Source organism: Zingiber officinale, chromosome 3B (genome assembly GCF_018446385.1).
Source record: "Zingiber officinale cultivar Zhangliang chromosome 3B, Zo_v1.1, whole genome shotgun sequence".
NCBI lineage: Eukaryota > Viridiplantae > Streptophyta > Magnoliopsida > Zingiberales > Zingiberaceae > Zingiber > Zingiber officinale.
In genome coordinates, this window is record NC_055991.1 from 95,376,427 (window position 1) to 95,397,844 (window position 21,418).

General features: G+C 35.9%; 1 protein-coding gene across 3 annotated transcripts; it reads right to left on the reverse strand.

Annotated features, from left to right (window-relative positions):
* Window positions 1–6,692: 6,692 nt before the first annotated feature.
* Window positions 6,693–18,995, reverse strand: LOC121967129 (protein MEI2-like 4). 3 transcript variants are annotated; one of them, XM_042517169.1, is made up of 13 exons: window positions 18,428–18,995; window positions 16,273–16,614; window positions 15,606–16,036; window positions 15,359–15,517; window positions 14,582–14,698; window positions 14,317–14,468; window positions 10,937–11,037; window positions 10,489–10,836; window positions 9,510–10,167; window positions 9,310–9,394; window positions 9,151–9,219; window positions 8,650–8,829; window positions 6,693–7,176 (listed from the first exon to the last, which is right to left on the reverse strand). In XM_042517169.1, exons 2-13 carry the CDS (start codon window positions 16,598–16,600, stop codon window positions 7,030–7,032), a joined length of 2,775 nt encoding a protein of 924 aa, XP_042373103.1. In that variant the 5' UTR covers window positions 16,601–16,614; window positions 18,428–18,995; the 3' UTR covers window positions 6,693–7,029. The 3 variants fall into 3 exon arrangements, with proteins under 3 accessions (XP_042373103.1, XP_042373102.1, XP_042373104.1); XM_042517168.1 differs by having other exon boundaries at window positions 10,417–10,836; XM_042517170.1 differs by lacking the exon at window positions 18,428–18,995 and having other exon boundaries at window positions 10,417–10,836; window positions 15,606–16,038; window positions 16,274–16,547.
* Window positions 18,996–21,418: the final 2,423 nt, after the last annotated feature.

The following is a 21,418-nucleotide window of genomic DNA, read 5'->3' on the forward strand; positions in this document are numbered from 1 at the left end:
CCGTTCGGGGGGCCTTGCCTTTTCTGTTGTCTCGCATAGGCGCCTCGTCGGATGAAGATCTTCGATCACGATTAATTGTTGCGGCTTCAGGAGGCGTATGAAATAGGGCCCGATGAAATGAAACCGTGGCTGGCGGTACTTTCGCTCGGCCTCCCGATGCGGACGTTGCTTGTTGCTCGATCTGCTCGGCTTGTGCCTTCTGTTTTTGTTCAACAAGCTTAGTCGCTCTTGTCTCGATCAGAGTGTCGAGCTCCTCAGTGGAGAGCATCACCGTATGCGGTCGTCCAGCTTCGTCCATTTCTTCCACTCGGATGCAGGTACGTTCCCACAGACGGCGCCAAATTGATCCTGTCTGAACGCTGAATCAACAGACGCTGGGTACGAGGCGCTCTCCGAAGGGCTGACGTAGACCTCCAACCAGTCGTGTGGACCTCCGGCAAACCTGCAAAGAAGTCGGGCCGGGAAGGGGTTCCCGCCGACGACCCTCCGACGCTCAAGTCAGGCAAGAGGAAATGCAGAAGTGGCTTCGAATACGGGAGAATGCGTACCTCCGGCGAAGTGTGAGGCTCCTTATATAGAGTTGTGAAGAGGCTCACGCGCATATACCGAGGTGAATACGTGTCCTCTAACCATACCTCAGTATGAGCTTGTCAGAAAAGCTTACCTGACACCATACTGCTACAGTCCGCGCACATCTCTGATGGGACAGCGGAACCCTCTGTCGTAAGATCCTGCGTATGGCCTGGTTGTTGAACATACCCGCTATCAGAAGATGTTCCCTTGTCCTTTTGTCTCTTCTTACCCCATTCCGAGTGTCCGGCCGGTCAACAGTCCCATCACGTCCGGCCAGTCGTATGTGCTAGTCCGCTCAGGAGATTCCCGGTTGTGTGCTCTGTGGAGACTGTTCGCAGTATTACTACTTTATGCCTTCGGCCGAGCGGGTTACCCGCTTGGCCATACAACCCTGTTCAACATGAGCGTCGGAACCCCGACTCCCCTCCGGGGTGTCTTTACTTCCGTTCGGAACGTTCGGCCGGTCGCCCCAATCTTTATTCGCTCAGACAAACCCATGGTTGAACTTTTACCTTTCAACCTCCACGTGGCGTTGACTCTGCTTAAAGGGGGGTCCCCCCTCCTTACTACCGGATCAATATATATGATCAATATATATATCATGATTTTATATTTACTAAAGGACACCGTAAAATATATAAAATTTTCCTTCCATCCCTTCCACTAGCCTTCTCTTTTCCTATCTCAATTTTCAACACAGCCGAAACATATTTTTATTTAAAAATTATTTTTATAGTTCAGATACCCATGGTCATACCTTATTCCTTCTCTTATAAACACGAAACTATCATGAACCTCCTCCGGTTACCAAACCTCCTCCTACAATTTGACAAGATTGTAAAAGAGTAATTAGAGTGAGATATTATTGTAAGGGTTTCAAGAGGTGACTTTAACATACAACAGGGTTCAAAAACAATGTTGTTGAAGATCATCCCCATTAAAGGACAAATTTCAAGCCAGAGTGAAATTGGTAGAATAAGACATAAAGATTTAGCGATGTACGTATCAATTTACTACTATAAAATTGATTTGTAGTGTAAAAAAAATAGTATATACTTTTATAACAAAAGGTAATTACAGAAATCATATTTATGGTGGCAATGGATGTCTAGGTAAGAATTATGGAAGAACATCTATAATATGGGCCCTCCATTACTTAATCAGTTTACAAGATACTCCACTGTGATGTTAGATTTCAGTTAGATTTTGCTCATGCACGTTCAACTGATATGGTAGGAATCAACATGTTGAGCCTAATATGCGATCATATCAGGCCTACTTTGTTCCTTGATCAAAACTGTAGTTTAATATCATATCTAACTTCTCCTCACTCAACCCTTCGTAGTGATTGGGAGTTTACATAAATCCAATTATCTTAGATCCATAAGTGGATTTTGATCAAAACATACTGATGGGTCTAGACATATTTGATTACACTCATTTAAAATCTTGTAAGTTTTTGGTGTTGCAAGTACTCAAATGGTTATATCCATTACTATTAAGCTCTCCAAAGGTGCACCAACGTTATGATAAATTTCACCCATTACATATCCGTCGCCAACAGCGATGGATTTTTTGAAATATCTGTCGCCAGTAGTGACGAAAATATAATTTTCCTTCACAATTAGCGATAAATATATTGGTATCCGTCTCTAATGGCTAAACGTCGATACTCTCTTTCGATATTATAGGAATTAGGACTTAGCCACGGATATATTGGTCTCACCCTCTCTCTATCCATACCTTCTTCCTTCTTTTATAAACATAAAACCATCATGAACTTCCTCCGGTTACCAAACATCCTCCTACAGTTTGGTAGAATTACAAAAGAGTAATTAGAGTGGGATATTATCATAAGGATTTCAAGAGATGACTTTAAAGGACAACAACATTCAAGAACAACGTTGTTGAAGAACATCACCATTGAAGGACAAATTTCAAGCAAGAGTGAAATTGGTAGAAGAAGACAAAGATTTAGCGATATACGTATCAATTTGCTACTATAAAATTGGTTTGTAGTGTAAAAAAAATAATATACACTTTTATAACAAAAGATGATTACATAAATCATATTTATTGTGTCAATGGATGTCTAGGGAGGAATTATGGAACAACACCTACAATATGGGCCCTCCATTACTTAATCAGTTTGCGATGTACTCCACTGTGATGCTAAATTTCAGCTAGATCTTGCTCATGCACGTTCGGCTGATATGGTAGGTATCAACACGTTAGGTCTAATATGCGATCATATCACGCACACTTTGTTCCTTAATCAAAACTTTGGTTTGATACCATATCTACTTTCTCCTCGCTCAACCCTTTGTAGTAATTGGGAGTTTACATAAATCTAATTATCTTAGGTTCATAAGTGGATTTTGATCAAAACACTAATGAACTTAAACATGTTTGATTGCACTCATTTAAAGTCTTGTTAGTTTTTAGTGTTGCAAGGAGATAAATGGTTATATCCATTACTATTTAAAGCTCTCCAGAGGTGCTCCAACGTTATGATAAATTTCACCCATTATTATCCGTCGCCAACAACGATGGATTTTTTGAAACATTCGTCGCCATTAGCGACGGAAATATAATTTTCCTTCACAATTAGCGACGAATATATTGGTATCTGTCGCTAATGGCTAAACGTCGATACTCTCTTTCGATATTATAGGAATTAGAATTGCAACAGAAAATTATATTTCCATCGCTAATACCTCAATAGGAATTTCGCCCCGTTCGACTAATGGCGACAGATATTTTTATTTCCGTTGCTAAAAGTAGCAACGGATATTAAATATCCATCGCTACAGTGTCAACGACTAATATCACATTTCGTTGCTATTCCGTCGCAATATGTCTCTAGTAACAGAATAGCAACGGAATATGTCTATCACTATTTGGGGCATTATTTGTTGTGAGGGACCAACTATAACTTCTCGATTTATCTCCTCATAAATAGTCGTGAGGCTGATCGTATGGGGTTGCTGTGGTGGCGGATTCCACCTTATTCTACAAAGATATACACTGTAAGTAGTCTCCCGAGGCAGAGTTGAGTTGGTTACTGTGGAGCATAACTTGCTACATGGGCAGGAGTTGATTCTCATCGAAAGCAGAATGAACAACTCTCCTCCGCAGTGGCCAACTACAGCTTCTTGATTTACCTCCTCACAGATGGTTTTGGGGTCGATTGTGTGGTGCCACTAGGGTGGTGGATTCCATCTTTTTGCTACAAAGATACACTGTAAGCGTTCTCATAGGGGTGGCGCATATCTTTAGGAAAAAAAATTCCTCCCACCCTCTAGTAACTTAACGGTTGGCTATAAGTTGATCCCGTAATTTACCTCTTTCACACAATCTAGAGACGAGCTGTAAGGAGCGTCTGAAATGAGCATAATCACTTTTTACTACAAGATATATGCTATGAGCCCCTGGGATAATGGTGCAATGATTAGACCCTTCAATGGATAACCAAAATATTTAAGGTTTGAGTATGCACACTGCAAGTAATTTTTTCTCCAGTGAGAAGCGAACATAAGAATGTTGACCATTTGGATGGACTTTCGTGAGTTTTTCTTGATTTATATATTTTGGTGACTGATGATAAATTTTTATAGAGTCGGACGGGTTATCTCCAAAATTAATTGGTTCGAAAAAGTACCTTATAGGCATTGTAAGGAGCTATAGAAATTCTACAATAGAGATGGTGCAAGATATACACTACCAGAGCATAGATTATACCATGCTATTTGAAAGTACTTTGTGCCGGTGTGGAATCTATCGACGACGACGATCTTGACCTTGATCTAATTACTAGCGTGTTTTGTGGATTCTCAGGCGGATCGCCGGTGATTGGGAGCTGATCGAGGGCGGAGACCATGGCCGAAACATCGTGCTTGGCAAGGCTAGGGACACAATTGTGGTGATCCCATTCAGCTGCTGCTTCGTTCTCCAAATCCTCCGGTGCCCCATGTTCGGGAGGAAGGGAAGTACTCTTCTCGTACCTTCGATCCACCTTATAATAATTCCTTGTTCATCTCCTCTTGTGTATAGTGGATGCTTTCAACCAGCTTCATTTGAGGAAGAGTAAGAGATAAGGTGTAGGGTGGGATGCCTTTATTGGCTTTGCCCTTTAGGTTTTGTTCAACACAAGATTCTTTTGGCAAAGTAATAAGAGGTGTGTGTGTTTTTTTTTCCAAGTTTTGTATGCATGCTCCTATTTAATTTGTTTATAAGGAAGCTTTTATATAATTAGTTAGGGGGCGTTTGGTTAAATGATGAGATTCACTATGGGTATGGGTTTGATAGTAAGATGGAATGGGAATAGGAATAGAAATGAATCTCATCAAGTTATATGGGTTTGATTGATTCCCATAAATCTAGTAATCATTCCTAAAATATCATTCTCAAACCCATAATCCAAATACTATCTTTTACTATCATTCCATTCCCTCATTCTCAAACTCATCAACCAAACACCCCCTTAGTGTATTAGAAGATTAAATGAGAGCAATATCTATTCACTCAGTTGGTTAATATATAGCAGTTTAATCAAAAGATACAATTTGAAACGATTGTTTTAAGATTAGAGTTGTAGACCTGCTAATCTGATTCAAGCTCCATAGTGTTTAAGTTTTATTGATAAAATAATCAGGTTAAGTTAAGTCGAATATAAAATAAATTCACTTTCTCTTTGAATGTTGGAAATATCTCCATTCACCATTCATAAGTCCGAGATCCACATCTATAAATTAAAAGATCCGAATGATCAACCCTACAATCATTTGCTAGAATCGATAGATGTTTAAATCGTACCATTTTACTTTTAAAAAATATCAAAATGGATGATTGGCTCATTCCATCAGCTCCAGGTTACCCATTATCAATGCGAGGGAGATCGAGTAGGAAAGTCCAAGTGTTAAATGCATGGACAAATTCTACGACAATCACCTCATTCTCTCTGTTCACTGTTTAATTAAAACATCAATCACCAGTAAGTAGGTTCGTAAACCTAGTTGACTAGTGACTACGCCGGCTCCGTTAATATTATTAATACACTTTCATTTCTTTTTAAGAAAAAGGAAAACAATGTGCACTTGTTCAGGGAACCGACCCAAACCACATGGAATTTCTTTATCCATATCTGAATTATATAAAATATTATATCACCGTTTCATTGAGAGTCTACTATGCCTCTCGATTTACCTATGGTTGGAAGGAACTTCCGTAAGATCAGACGGTCACTCCCAGCATTCATCATCGTAAATTAAATATCTAATGCTAACTTAAAAAAATAATGGACCACGCGTGCAGCATTAGTCGACCACGCTTGCTTGATCAGCAGCTGACGTGGCTAAGGGAAACGATCAACGATAAGATCCGGTCATAAAAGTTATCCAAATTATTTAACCACAGTGGCAACTTGGTTGACCACTTGCTCAATCAATATGCAACAAGATAAAGTCCTCAAACACATACCTTATTTGAATTTGTCAAATAAAATGACAAAGTTAGCCGACCAGAGTTAGATAACTATCGCAGCGGATATTGACTGAATCTCTCGGCCAGGTTGGTCGACTGGAATATACAGAGTTCAAGAGACTAAAGTACTAAAGAAACAACTAATCAGACTCGTACTAAAGAAGACATTAAGTAGAGACTCAAGTACTTTCATCAATGCCATCAATTTTACATTAGAAAAAGCATGTAGAATTGCATACTAGAAACAGTTCAACATGCTTCAAATCCAAATCCAACAGAGTTTTTCGCTTTCTCAATATTGAATGCTCAGTTTGATGGTTATAAGAATAAAGTTATGGTGATACAAAACTAAGATTCCAGTTCTCATATGTCATCTGATTCACAATACAAGCCCATCGATGACTTCGAAAGGTATTGCAAGAAATGCATTATGCATATCCAACACAATATCGGGTGTTTGCCCAAAGATAAACATCAAGCCCACTTTACAACAAAATTCATGGTATTAGAATATAGATCTGTATCAAGAAAGAACACAGGGAGGAACTAGCCCCAACAACAATAAATATAACTCTTCTCATGAATGGACTCTAGGCTGACCATGGAAAAGATGAAAAAAAAATATGGAGAAGCAAATGTGGAAAAAACCTTCTGCAGCCGCAATGGTAGTCATTTCTCTTAAAATTTCTGTACATTGTTTTTCCTCTTACAGAAAATTCAAAATCTTAAGGCCTCACACATCCTTTGACAGGTTACTATATCACTGGCTCATTAAATACTCCAAGAAAATTGAAAGCTTCTTGACGCGGTTATGACAGGTGTAAAGGCTCCCAAAGGCAACCACAACCGACATATTTGCAAAAGAAACTCTGAATCTTATAAAAACAATAGAGAGAAGGAAACAGCATTATGGTTCAAGTTTGCCTCAAAGTTAGTGCCTCCTTATGCCAGGGGCTTATGTCACAGTGAATCCTTCTAGGAACCTGGAAGGAAAGCCATGGCATCACAGGAATCTTCGCCACTTGCTAGGCTAGAGGATTCCTTCAGATGGTTGTCTTCGATACAAGCTGTTCTAGATCTGCCAGACCTTGACTTGATATTATTGCCCACGGGAAAAGGCTCCTACAGTGCAAAAATAAAAATAAAAAAGAATTGGTCAAGAATATGGAATAAACCCTCAATCCATGAGGTAACTCCTGAAACACGCACACTCATGACGCAACATGACCAGACTATGGAATTAGAGGAAGCTAAGTTCTATATGTAACTATTTCAGATTGGTTACACTTACATGTGTTTCTTGAATGAACTGTTTCACAGGTAGTGAGATATGAGTACAATAATAAAACAATTTTCATTAGTTCCAAAATTTTAGGTCCACTACAAGGACCTTTCCTTCAGCTCTACGCAAGGCTAGACAAGCCCCATCTTTTTAAGGCAAGTTGGATGTGTATGATAAGCAAAATAAACCAAACGTAGGCCTATTGGGTGTAATAGTGCTAGCCACATCCAAAAAATTAGACATCATCAGAAAGGCTACTCCATATAATGCTTGCAAAGCATGCCACAATAGTACAATTGTTAAAATATAGTTTCTTTGTCTTAAAAAAAAAAAATCAAAGGCCAATGGAGTTCAAGTTTTATGAGATCCCTTTCTACCTTTGTGCACTCCTGATGTTTTAGTTTCACAAGAAGGAACGGGCATGCATACATCTGATGTTTCATTCTCTCAATTTCTAATTTTCAACTCTTGGCCAAGCTCAAGGTAGTTAAACATCACTTGTAGAATGGGTCATGTAAGTTCTCAAGAGCCATCTGTCAAATAAAATACATAGCACACTTTTCTAGTGAACTCAGTTTTTCAGTTCAACTATGATTAAAAAGGTGAACAACGTGGTACTCTAATATAGACTATAATCCATATTGTCACTAAGAAATTAATTAATATAAGCAACCCTTAATACCATAGTTTCCATCTTCCACCTAACAAGCAACAAATACAAATAAGGTCCAAGTTTCTGTGTTTTGTTCATTATGATATTTCAGTCCTAGTTAGATAACAATGATATTTATTTTATGTTAATAATATCATAGCTTCAAAGATATAGGCAACTTCGTAGAGTTTCATCACATGGTTGCAAATCATTCATGTCAACTATCTTTCAGTGTTTCTTATTAATCTTTCAAGATTAGAAAATCAAGTTAATGAACTCATTTTCACTAGTCAATGATAAACTTTTTGCCAAGCAGACATTCCAATAGAAATAAAAAAATAAACCATTGACAGAAATAAAGTATGAAGATGATTCTGAGAGAACACAGCTGATATATCCAATCTGCTATAAATTTGCATCGTCTGCATCATCAAAAAACAAAAGTGCTAGCCATTTTGATTGGACAGGACCAAACTAAGAAGTCATAATGGTTGAGATTGGAAAAGAAATCCCAATCCTTATGCTCTACTTTTAGCTATTTCAGTCGTGGCTTCAGATAACTTGTAATTGGGTTCATATTTTGGAACGTTATGTAAATAATAACTAATTCATGCTCTTTCAAAGTCTGTTTGATGGAAGCTGTAGTAAATGGCAATCATACCTGATCCCCAGCATTAGGACCGTCTGTGTGGAAGAGGATAGGACGACATCGTTTATCCTCATTCATCAGACTTGAGTTTTGAAAATGAGCAATAAGAGCAGCTTTTCCTTGGATTCTAGCATATGCAAGAGATGCAACTTTCTCGCTATTAAACTTTTCCCATTTCTTACCATTAAATGACTGCAGATTTTTTTTTCAAAAATAAAAGAAAGAAAAGGATTAAACACCTATGCAGAAAAAGATTAGTTGTAATGCTTACAAATAAAGGAAATACAGATGCAATGAAGCCACAGATAGCAAAAGAAGCCATATAAAGAATATCCTGAAAAAAACAATCTCAATGCCTGCTATCGAAATAACAGACTATAGTGAAGTGGATCTTTTGGCATGTTAAAGATGTAAATAAAATACAAGTGCTCCAATATTGAGTAAATTGAACATATAAGAAAAACAAAACACCAAAAGAACTAACTATTCAGTATCCTGTGAGATTTATCAGACCTGATAGAACACAATGATATGTTGAGGGTTGGTCATGTTTATGAACGCATAACCAACATTGCATTTGTTCTGAAAGAAGAAGATTTATTAAAACAATTAGTCAGTTTACAGAAAAGAAACTAATGCACACTAGTAGCTTACTCAGGATACTGGATTTACCTTGAAATCAATTGGCAAATAGATGAAATCATATGTTCCATGATGATTTTCATCAATTGCAGCCAAGAGCATCTTAGAAGTGTACCTAAGAAACCAGGAAAAGGATCTTAAGGAAAAGGACATCAAGCAAAATATCTGTGTTTCTTTACAGAAAAAGGAAATTAAAAATAAAGCAGTTACAAAAGAATTCAGCAGCATACTTGTTGGGGATGTTTTTTATCATTAGTGTCGTGCGAGAATCTTCACCACGTATAATTCGCTCAATATCAAGTTCAAACTGCTTCTTACTATCGCTCTGATTTGAATTTGCATCATTTCTCCTGTTCCTAATTCGCTCAGCAGGGACATCAAAAGAATTGGGCATAGGAAATATATGGTTCCTTCCATGATAAAATTGCCCCCTATTCTGAGATGAAGGAATTCCAATATGTGCCGCAGATATAGAAGGTTCAATACAATTTCCAGCAGCATGAGAAAATATGTTATGAGAAGCAAGCTCTAGCCAATGTAATTGAGAAATTGCAGAAAGTCCCATGCTACCAAGAGATCCAGGGTGAAAAGCATGGGGCTCCATGGAATCTCCAGAGTAGGCATATCTTCTATCCCAAAGTGATGGATTGAGAGCAGGTGCAGATCCAACATGATGATGCGTAGGAAGGACTGTGTTGAACATGTGAGATTGCCCACTAGGAGATCCATAGATCTGTGATTGATGATGGGTAGGAATGCTGTTTACCAAAGAAAGTGAGTTCTTCCAAAAGACTGGGTTAGGGGATTTGTCCTGGTGTGCATTTTCATTACTCCAAACATGCTGATTTCTAGAAAGAGAGCAGCTTCCATTTGTAGGAAGTCCAAAAGCTGAAAGGGAAAAAAAATACACATTTGATAACTACCATGCAAACAATGTAACATTAGTATGAATCTCAAGGATAACTACAATTTCTAATGTGTCAAAACTCTAAAATCAACTTCTTCATGTAACTTGGAGATAAATGACAAGGTACTGGAAATATCATTACCTACAGAAGTCATTTAAAACTAAACAAATTATGCACAAATATTAGTGGCATCCAGTAGCTTGATGACAGATATTTCTCAGATTAGTACCTTGATTAGTATCAAAACAATCTCCAGCTAAGCTACCAGAGCATATTGTTTGTATATTCCTTTTATTAATACCTTCAGCAGGTCTAGAGATGACTCCAACACCCATGGCTCGAGTACTTGGGCTGTATGGGTTGCCATTTTTCATTCCATTGTCATAATTTGGAAGAGAGTGAGGATGGAGAGCAGGCATATCTTGAAATCCAAAACTCATCTGTCCCAGAGAAAGGTTCATGTCACCTTGAACTGGTTGATTGGTGCGATTACAATTTGATGCAATTGATTTAGGGGAAGGAAGATTCGGTGGTATGCTAGGTAAACTTCCATTGAATTTAGCTTCCACAATAGAAATAGATGGGGCTTGTGCAGATTTAAAATCCTGGATAGTTCCATTTTCAAAACTGCTGCCAAACAAGGATGATCCTAGAAACATTGACATCGGATTTGCTATCAGTCGAAGAAATTCCAACTGAGGAGCAACAGAAAGCAAGTTTTGGAATCAAAAGCCTTTCAGAAAACTCACCAAAGCACCCAGGGCAGCCAGACAAAGATTCATTAGGGCTTCCGAAGCAGAATCCATTTAGTTCTTTCTGCCCCATCTCTTGGGGTATCTTGTTCATCAAACTGGCGCAGAATCATAAACAAAATTTTAAAAAACAAACAAACTGATCTTATTGCAAGAATAGCTGATGAAAGGTATCAGAGTTAACTTAAGATCATAAATAAGAACACAGAAGTACTTCAATTCTTCAACTTCTTTTTTTTAGTTCAATTCAGTACCATCATGAAATATTTGCAAGAAACAAATACCATAGCTTTAACTCAAATACCCAAATGTTTAGATAAAAATATTTTTGATCACAGAATCAAACAAATGAACTCGTCTTCAAATGTACCCCCATAAAAGCAGCAGATCAACTATCAAAAACATAGTTGCATGGATCAGAGGCATAATCAACTACAATCAGTGCCCTTCAATTTATTAACGATATCCTTTTGTAAACATATGCTAGGGAGTAAAGCATATAATCAGACAATTCCTTTAGAGCATCCTTTTCTTATACAACTTAAGAAACACACTACTACCAACTTGAATCACAAGGATCACATTTTAGTTTCCATCCAAAGAACAGATACTCGAACAAAAGAAAGAATTCACATTTTACAACTAAGGAGGCAATAAGTTATCATGAAAACTAGTAAAAGTTTCATTATTAAAATCTTAATTCGAAATTAAAATTGCTATAAAAAATTGTCTAAATAGAAACTAACATTTAGAATGTCAAAAATATTGAACTGATAATCTAGGTTGCTCAAGAATAACTAGATAATATGTGAATTTAGATTTAATTGGTATCCCAATGAAGAAATAAAATTAAAGTTATGCTTATTTCAGTGTAACACAGAAAAACTATAACTCTTAGCTATTGAGAGAAAATATGCTGACTTAAACTTGCATAAAACTTCTCAAATAACTATCAAAAACAAACTGTTTTCTTTTCATTTCAAAAGAACAGAAGAACCCAATGCACAAACCAAGAACAAGTCCAAAGTTCAACAATGAAAATGATTTCATGAACCTTGCCATACAAAATGATTATCAAATTGTACTAGAACTGAACCAGGGAAGTAAAAGGATACTATTAGGTGAGTCTAAAGTGACAACACAGTCAAGGTTTGGAAAGGCAATTCAGGTGATAGGCAATCAACCCACTCTATAATGCATATGTAGTATGCAAGAGATATATGCAATATCTACCACAATAATTAAAAATATTATTTGATATTTTTAATTATTTTGGTAAAGTTGTTGCTTTGTGACCAAAAGGTCCCGGGTTCGAATCTTGGAAACAACCTCTTGCAAAAAGAAGAATAAGGTTGCGTACAATGAATCCTTCCCCGGGACCCCGTATAGCGGGAGCTTCGTGCACCGGGCTGCTCTTTTTATTTGAAAAAAAATGAAGAAGAAGTCATTCAACATAGAATAAAAATCAATCCATTCAATTTATAATTACAAAAAGAAAAATATGTGTCAATCATACAATATAAAACTCATTAATTTTATTAATAGCATGCATATAATTAATTATAAAAATGTTTATCATTTGGAAACAAATGTTTGAGCTAACATTTCCTAGATATGTGCTACCACATCAAAAGTTTTGTTCAGTTTTTCACAATCACAAAGATAAGTCATTTTTAGCGGAGGAAAATCATCTCAAATTTTTTACTAATCTCTGGATTATCAAATGAATTGTATTATCTTTTTCCTTGTCACCGCATAGATGGCCCGCCAAGCCGCCTATGCATTGAAACTGCCTAAAGAGAATGTACATCACACATATGCAATCCAGTCCCTATCTAAAATGCTGCCTTTTAGAACACTAATAGTAACATTGAATCAGATTGGTGTTAAGATCGAGTATTCAGTAGAATCAGATTGGTGCTAAGATTGAGTATTCAGTAGAATCAGATTGGTGTTAAGAATCTTAGTGACCATGCCTTCCTGCCTAGTCATTGCATGCTCTCTTTTTTTTCTTCCTTTTTTTCCTTTCATTTTCAATCTTTTGAGTCATCACATTAGACCTAAGCCTAAATAGGTATACAATAAGGTAACATATAAGATGACCTGACTAGAATTATAATGCACAACAAGGTAAAATATCATTCCTTATATTAATACTAAATCACAACATAAAATCAGCATCTAACAACTCTTTAGCATTATAAAAATTCAGATAAGATACTGCAAATAGATCTTGATCTTCAACAAGTGCATTTCGCAAAACACAAGAAACTGAAAATAAGTTTATATATCTGCTAGATTATTACTAGTTTTCTTTTACTTATTGCAAGCACTAGGAGATTACCAATTAAAAGACAAAGAATCTACAAAATCTCATAATTGGGGTGATAGGAAGGCAGCCAGAATTTTTAGCTAGGTCTTCAGGAGCAGGTGAATGCAATAAGTGATCATCACACCAAATAAGACAGTTAATCAATAATACAAAAATAAGCATTTTTATTGCTAATATTACTACACAGATATGTTACTTTACTAAGCTACCTAAAAATCTGGGTAATATATAAACTCAAGCCATGTTTGTATTTATTATCTAATATCAACTACATCCATCTTATCCCTCTATTGAGCTCCTGCACAACTCTATACAAGGCTATATCATTAGCAGCATTCAAATTAGTTTCATCATTTTTGTTGTCATTAATGTTTCATTAAATTCCCTCAACCTTTTACATATTCCAATTGATAGATATACCTCTTCCAATTATAGAATCTACTGGTTGTTTTTAAACATGACCATACCATCTCAGTATGTTTTATCTTATTTTATTATTTATTAGAGATGCACCAAAATGCTCTCAAACAATTTTATCTTTTTTTTTAATAACTTCATATATTAATCTTATCTTTCACTACTCGCTGTATTAATGATTTATCATCCCACTAAGTGAGATTGATTATATGGGTCCTCGCACGGGATCAATCTCATACTATATCCTCATATATATTTAAATGAATTTTATCATATTTTATTGTTGCCAAATAAGTCTTTTTTTGGTCTCTCTCTTGATTAATGTGCATATTCGTTATGATCTTACATCACCTAACTAGGGTATTTATTAGTCACCTAAGTACATAATTTTCCTTTTAACATATTGGGCCCTAATTTTTTATACATATTGCTTTTTAATAGCCAAACACTTCAAGTATGGTAGGTACGATCATAATCTTATAAAATTTTCCTTTTAACCTTGAGAAAATGACGAGATTAACTCTGGTCATTTTCCCAGCGTAATCAAGCATATAAAAATCATATAAAGAATAGGATGTAACAGGATGATGTTTAGAGATATGAGAGAATAAGATAGGTGGAGTAATACCACTGTCTTCCATCTCCAGTGCAGCTAAGCCCAAATTTAATTTTTTGGCCACCAATATCACTCCAATTAAGAGCATGAAGAGCAGCTTCAGCAGCTCTAATATCATAAAATTCTATGAATTTGTGATTATGCTGATATGGAGTATCTAGAATCTGTATAGTATTAATAAAGGATTAATATAAGCAATGCATGATTATGATATTAAAATATGAATTTTAGAACTGCAAGCTAATGTAATAAAATTTAATCAGGATAGCTGCATAACCTCTTTTATTTCACCATAAACACCAAATATTTGATGAAGCTCATCATTTATAACTGAGGAATCGAGGTTGGACACAATAAGTGTCCCCTGATTTATATCTTGCTCAGAAGGATTGTCCTAGTAAGAATGAACATAGTACATTAATATTCACAACTACAGCATCTGTTTACATCTCAAATGAAACAATGCAAATGAACTCCTCTAGTTACATAGAAGAAACATATATACTATACAGACCTTGCTGGGGCTTTTACATGTGTAACAGGAATAAACATAAGTGATCAGGGATCATTCAGAGCAAAGAACAATAACAATAATAAAGGTGAAGATGAAGACTTTGATAACTTGCTTTTCACATCAACACTAAATGATGTTTGCAAAAGATCAATAGGCATATAATTCCTGTATATGTAAGGTTGACAATGGATTGCAAATTCCGGCTAGAAGTAGAACCATTCTTGCATGATCATAAGTATGAAAGACCAATCAAAAGTTCAGTTCTTTCATGATTTAGTTACAGAGAATATACAAGTTATAAGGAGTAGAGTTGATCGCACAATTGAATGAACCAACTCACATCTCTTCCTGGTGTGCATATCCATTCAGTTTCGACCTTAGGTTTCTAATTTTGAAACTTCAGCTATACAAACAAATTAAACAAAAAGAAAAAAAGAACAAAAATTTGATCAAGTGATGAAATACACGGTGAGGTTCCCTCTGAATGATATAATGAACTGTAACAAAATTAAAACAGTTAACAAATAAGACAGAAGTTACCTTTGGAATAGAGAAGTGTATATCAAGCTTTCGACCCCTCAATGGCTTATTTTGAAGTTCTTGCATTGCATTTTGTGCTGCCCTTAGATCATAGTACGAAATCATAACAAAACCGCGATGCTTGCAAGTGGTATAAAGTGTTCGTATGTCACCATATTGCTACAGAAAACATAAAACTCATTATCAATCTAAGGGCAATATTGAAGCCAATCAATTAAAGAAATACACATCTGAAGCAAAATATCACCTCAAACAAAGTCCTCAGCTCTGAATCCTCTGCATTACTGTTGATATTTCTAACAAAAAGAGTTCTTGAAGGATGTTCACCAAATGGATGTTTGCCAGAAAATGGACCAACTAGACCCCCTTGTTGGCCATTTGAAGCCCTTCTTCCAGCAAAATCAGATGGTTTATTGACATTGAGATTATCATCATTTTCAAGTTCCATTCCGCCACCACAGTAAAATATGTCATCATCAATGTCATTTCTACCATTGAGTTCACTATTTCCAACATCATCAATAACACCAGAAAGTAAATCATCGTCATCAGGAAGTAGGTTTCCAATAGTTTGAGCTTCAATTTCCTTCATCGATTCAAAAGGTTCATCTTCACCATAGTTCAAGTTGATTGAATCAATAGATTGCACTAAAGACGAAATGTTTGATGACAACCTTGCTGCAAAAAAATTAGCAACAGTAAACAGATTCAATCTTAAAGCAAAGCATTCCAGGGCAACCAAAGATAAGTCTCTGAAGAATAAGCTTATTTGAAAAGAAAATCTATGACTCATTCAGCCAAAGTGTATGGAATGGAAATAAAAAATTATCTTAATTATCTTAGAAAGAACTTAGTCTTTGAAAGTAATGTAATCTAATTTATATGTTAAAAAAAACTATAAGAGAAAAGCGCACCTTTTTTGTCAAATATCTTCGAAAAGGAGCAGGAGAAAAGTCCATTCTCATAGTGTGAGCCACTGATATCCCTTGTGTTTCCTTCACAACATATTGAAGAAGGAAGAGACAACAGATCAGCCTGTGGAACAGCAGCATGGCTAGTAACTCTTGGAGTAGTAGATATGCTGGTGAATTTCTGTGGTTCCATCAGACCATATCCGATATTTAATTTAGTCTTCAAGTCATTAGGAATCCAACTCTTTGAAAGTTCTGAGAGTTCAGGGGGGCTGGATGGAGTATTATAAAGTGCATCTAGTGAAGAAGAAACAGACTTACTTCCTGACATTTGTTGCCTTTTGTCTGCAATTTTAACAGAAAACCAATTGCATTCATGCCCATGATTTATAGTAAGAACGAAGAACAAATAATGACCAGAATATGGCAAATATCAGTGAACAAACAACTGAAGACATACACACACTAATACACGATATCCTGAATTTATTCATATTAGGAAAAAAAGCACATAACTTGTGCTAATACTTTTATATCCAAGAGGATGCATATTGCAAGTACTAGAATATAGTAGGACCAAGCAGAACCTAGTAAAAATGAGCCTAATTTTAGACTGCTAAATATGGAAATAGAAACCTAATTGAAAAAAAGATGATAACAGAAACAACTGAGCATAACCTAGCAGTTGCTGAAATGGTGATCTTTTGGCAGAGTGCAGAATGATCTTAAAGATATTTCAAGGTAACAGTTGACAATCTCCTAAAAAACAACATATGCTAAGAAACTGGGAATTGAATGTGCAAACAATTGACATTAAGATGACAATTTTGATGCTCCATCGAAATTCCACTAGGTGGATAAAGAGAAATCTTCAGGAAAACAATACAAATAGTAGTTTGGAAAATAAAACAAAGCCTAAACTCCTTATCATCAGATCTACAATAATGACAACTTGTTTTTATAAATATGGCTTATAATTTTTTTTATAACTGTCCCAACCTATCATGACTGAAATACAATTTGTTTCTTTTGATACAAAATATGACAACTTGTTTTTATAAGCACATGAGAGATATTTGCCAAGCCAAGAACTAAACATTTTCATAAGAAGAATCCATGACAAACTAAATAATAAAAATATATGACTTTAGGTGAGGCGGTGACTTTAGGTCCTATGCAGGTACCTATCACCATTGTCATTTTAAGAATTCGCCAATCAGGAAAATTTAAGGAATTAAATAAAAAAAAATGGCAACCCGGTGCACGAAACTCCCGTCATGCGAGGTCGCGGGGAAGGATTCATTGTACGTAACCTTATTTAATTTAAGGAATTAAATAACAAGATATAAATTATTATTTAAGGAATACATATTTCCTGATTAATTCAAGTATCTTAGAGCTCTAAAATACATGTTCATAAGAATGCGTTAAGTAGCAGCTAAAAGTTAAGTCGGTTGTTACAAACAAGGTCTTGGCTTAAGGGTTAAAACCCTTTCTCTCTGTGATAAAGGTTCTAGTTTTGAAAACTTATGGAGGTGATTTCCAATTAAAGGGTCCAGGTATTATTCAGGAGGGAGGCATGCTTCTCTATTTTATAAGAAATAAGAAAAAGAAAGAAGACGCAAATGTTAACTCGCTAGCTGCATGCAGCTCAGACAAAAGCGAAGTTCAGAATGAAATCTAAATGGAGAGAGTGGCTCGTTGATCCATGGTGTTAGTAGGATCCTAATTTAAACACCCGGACTTTATTCTGGCGTCCCTGTCTACTTTCCCTATGCTCTTGGTCGAATAACCCAACAAGGCGATTGGATACATAAGGAGACAAAACAACTAATCGAGAAGAACCACAAATCAATTTGTATATTTTTTTCCCCCGAATCAGGCAAATTGAATGTGCTGAATAAGATCGCAAGAGAAGTATTGAGATCCTCGCAGTAATTGAACACCAAGAACTAATGGGGTTAAAAAGAAACAGAAAACGCAGAATAACAGCAAAATACACCTACTCTCGGGCTCGAAATTTCGCCACTGATCTCAAATAAAAAAAACGAACTTTTCACGCCAATTGCAAGCCGTCACAGATGAATATGACAACTCCAGCAAGAAATTCAAACCCCAAGAGGGAAAAAAAAATCAAGTGGAGAAGAATGGTTCTCACCAAACGATTGTCGTTTCTTCCTCTGCTTGCCAACAACCTCCGGAAACAGCACAGGGCAAGGGAGTCGAACGCTGGCTGCATATAAAAAACATTGATCCACGGGGGAGGGGAGAGGAATAGATTACGCCATAAGGCAAGGAGGCGGCCGCCAGGGGGAATCCCCTACGGGATCACCTCGGCACCCGTGCCGTGCGCGAGCGTCCAACCTCTCCGATGCCCACCCCTCCCCCCTCTCCTTTTCCCCTCCTATGCAAGCAAGAACGCCACGCTCCTCCCGCCCGCAGCAACCAAAAAATATATATACATATTTTTTTTTAAAAAAAAAAATTCCCCTCTTTCTCTCCCACTCAAATACAAAGCCTCGTATCGCGTGCTTCCGCTGGGATCTGTCACAATTGTCGGCCTTACAAAATTGAAAACCACGGCGATCCACCGCTCCCTCCGGCAAGCGAAGGGAAGCGGATGGAAGTAGAGAAGGAACGGAACGCAGAAGGGGGGAGGTTAATATTTAACGCTCTACGAATGGCGATGCGGAACCGGAGGCGGAGCGGAGATTGAGGGGTAAAACTACGGTGAAGAAAGCGGAAGCCAACGCGACGGCACGCCGTTAACCTTAACGGCGTCACCTCCCGGTCGCGGCATTTCGCCGTCTGCCCGTCACCCGAACCGCTCCCGCTCCGCTTTTACCTAATCGCCCTCCTACATCGACCCAATAACCGGTCGACCACCAATCACGTGGCCCCATCTCCATGACCCCACCTAAGGCGACAAGTGGCCCCATCCCGTAGCGGGCAAGAACCCGTTTCCTGTCCCCAGATAACGCCTGATCCTCCTGCAATTCCAAACGTATGGATACGCCAACCGTAATCTCTCTCATTAATGAAGGCACTAAAAGGATGCGGCAAATCTCTGACGCCACGCAATCACGTTCAGACTCCACTCCACTTTCTGCCTGACGTAAGGGGCCTTCATTTAACCGATCGCCACGTCCACAATAAAGCCTGCTTGCCGTTTCGGTGATACAGCGGATGCGTAGAGGGGAGCTTGTGCGTGCGGCACACGGAGGTGACAGGTTCAGGTGAACGGACAGGAATCTTCCCGTGTCCTCCTCACTCGAACCGTAAAAACTGAAACGAACGGACCAGATCTTCCCTTCTTGCCATCGCCGATTATGAGTTTTACTTTTCGCAATTTGATTTGGTTTCAATTTAATTGTAATTATTCTTGTCGTTTTGTGCTTTATTACTAGAGTTGCAAGATGATGGAGATTAAGTTTAGTTTCGACATGCTAAACCTTTTTGTTAATGGTTGTGAAAATATCAACGCAATTTATGGATCAACGTAAGTTTCATTGTTATTTATCCATTCCATGTAATGTATCTAAATTTCAAATATACTCAAATGGTGTAGTTTTTTTTCGAAATATTCTTCCTTATTTTTAGGTCAGTTTCTCCGAAGTTGATTAATAAACTTAGATTACTCTAAATAACCTCAAATTAAAACTAATATATTTTATGTCCTCAAATCTGAATTAGATAACATAAATTAATAGCAAGGTATTAAATTAAGAACTCGTCTTTAATTTTCCATTCTACTCATTTATCACTCTTAATTTACACTATCAAATTAGAAGATAGAGTCATTAAAGAGGCTTTGATTTGAAGCACTTTACGGTTCTGGACACAGTGATGGACCTAAACCATTCTAAAATTTAAAAATTTAATGTTTTTCAAATTGTCTTAGGAAGTCGATGCAATTTAATTCTTCCACCTATATTTTTAATGACTACAATTTAGTCATTAGGGTTATGCTGCCGTATTAGGATATCTAAATTGTCATCTAAATACTCATGATTTTATTCTTAATTATAACGTATTTGTAGAAATTTTTCTTTTAAATAAAGGGCGTAATCAAAGAATACTGGGTTTTTGAACTGACTACCACATGTACTTCCTGATTTATCTTGGTAGTTAGTGAAAAATTTTCGTAGGATCGAATTGATCACCTCGAAATATAGTTAGTATGGATAACTAGAATTATTATATAATAACTATAATTTAATTATACATTTATCTTTTTCCACCATATTTTATAATTAGACCACACTAATTTATAAGACTCATTACCTAATCCAATGTTCTTGACTGCGCATTTGGCTTTGGCTAAGACTCTTAATTATTATTTTGTTCTATTCTTCTTCAGAAAGAGGATTCCTAAGCTTTGAACGGTAAAGTTATGAAAGATATCTACTACATGATATAAATAAGGTGTTATTATTTATTTAATTTTAAATAATTTTATTTTAATAATAGTAGGGACTTATGTTTTTTTTTTATTATTATTTGAATATAAATATGTTTGTTAAAAAAATATGATTCTAGATATAAAAATGTATGAAAAAAATAGAAAAATATATGAAAAAATAGAAGAATTTAAAGATGCACTTAGACATATTTATTACTAATATTCAAAATCAAAACTCACAAAATAATATAATTAAAAATTTAAATGAAAAACTAATTAAATTTTCACCAAAAAAGTATACTTTATGATTAAAAAAAAAGTCAAGAACTCCCTAATGATCACAAATCTAATTAATCAAAAATTAATATTAATAAAAAAAATAATAGTAATTTAGAAGGAGAAAACATTGAATAGATGACGAAGATAAATTTTTAAATAATTTCGATGAAATTATTATTCAAAATATATATGATATAGTACAATGAAAATATATATATATAAATTATTATTCAAATTATTTTAAAATTAAAATTTTATTTAAAAAAATAAAACTGTCATTATCAGTAATGAAAAAGGATTAAAAATTTTTTAAATTTTTTAAAAAATTATTAAATATCTAAATAATTTTTTTTTAACCTTATGGAACTTGAGACGGCTTGAGACAAATAGTTATCTATCATTTTGCATTCTCCAACAAAGTAAATATTAATATATATTTTTTTTATTTGAGTATATTTATAATAAAAT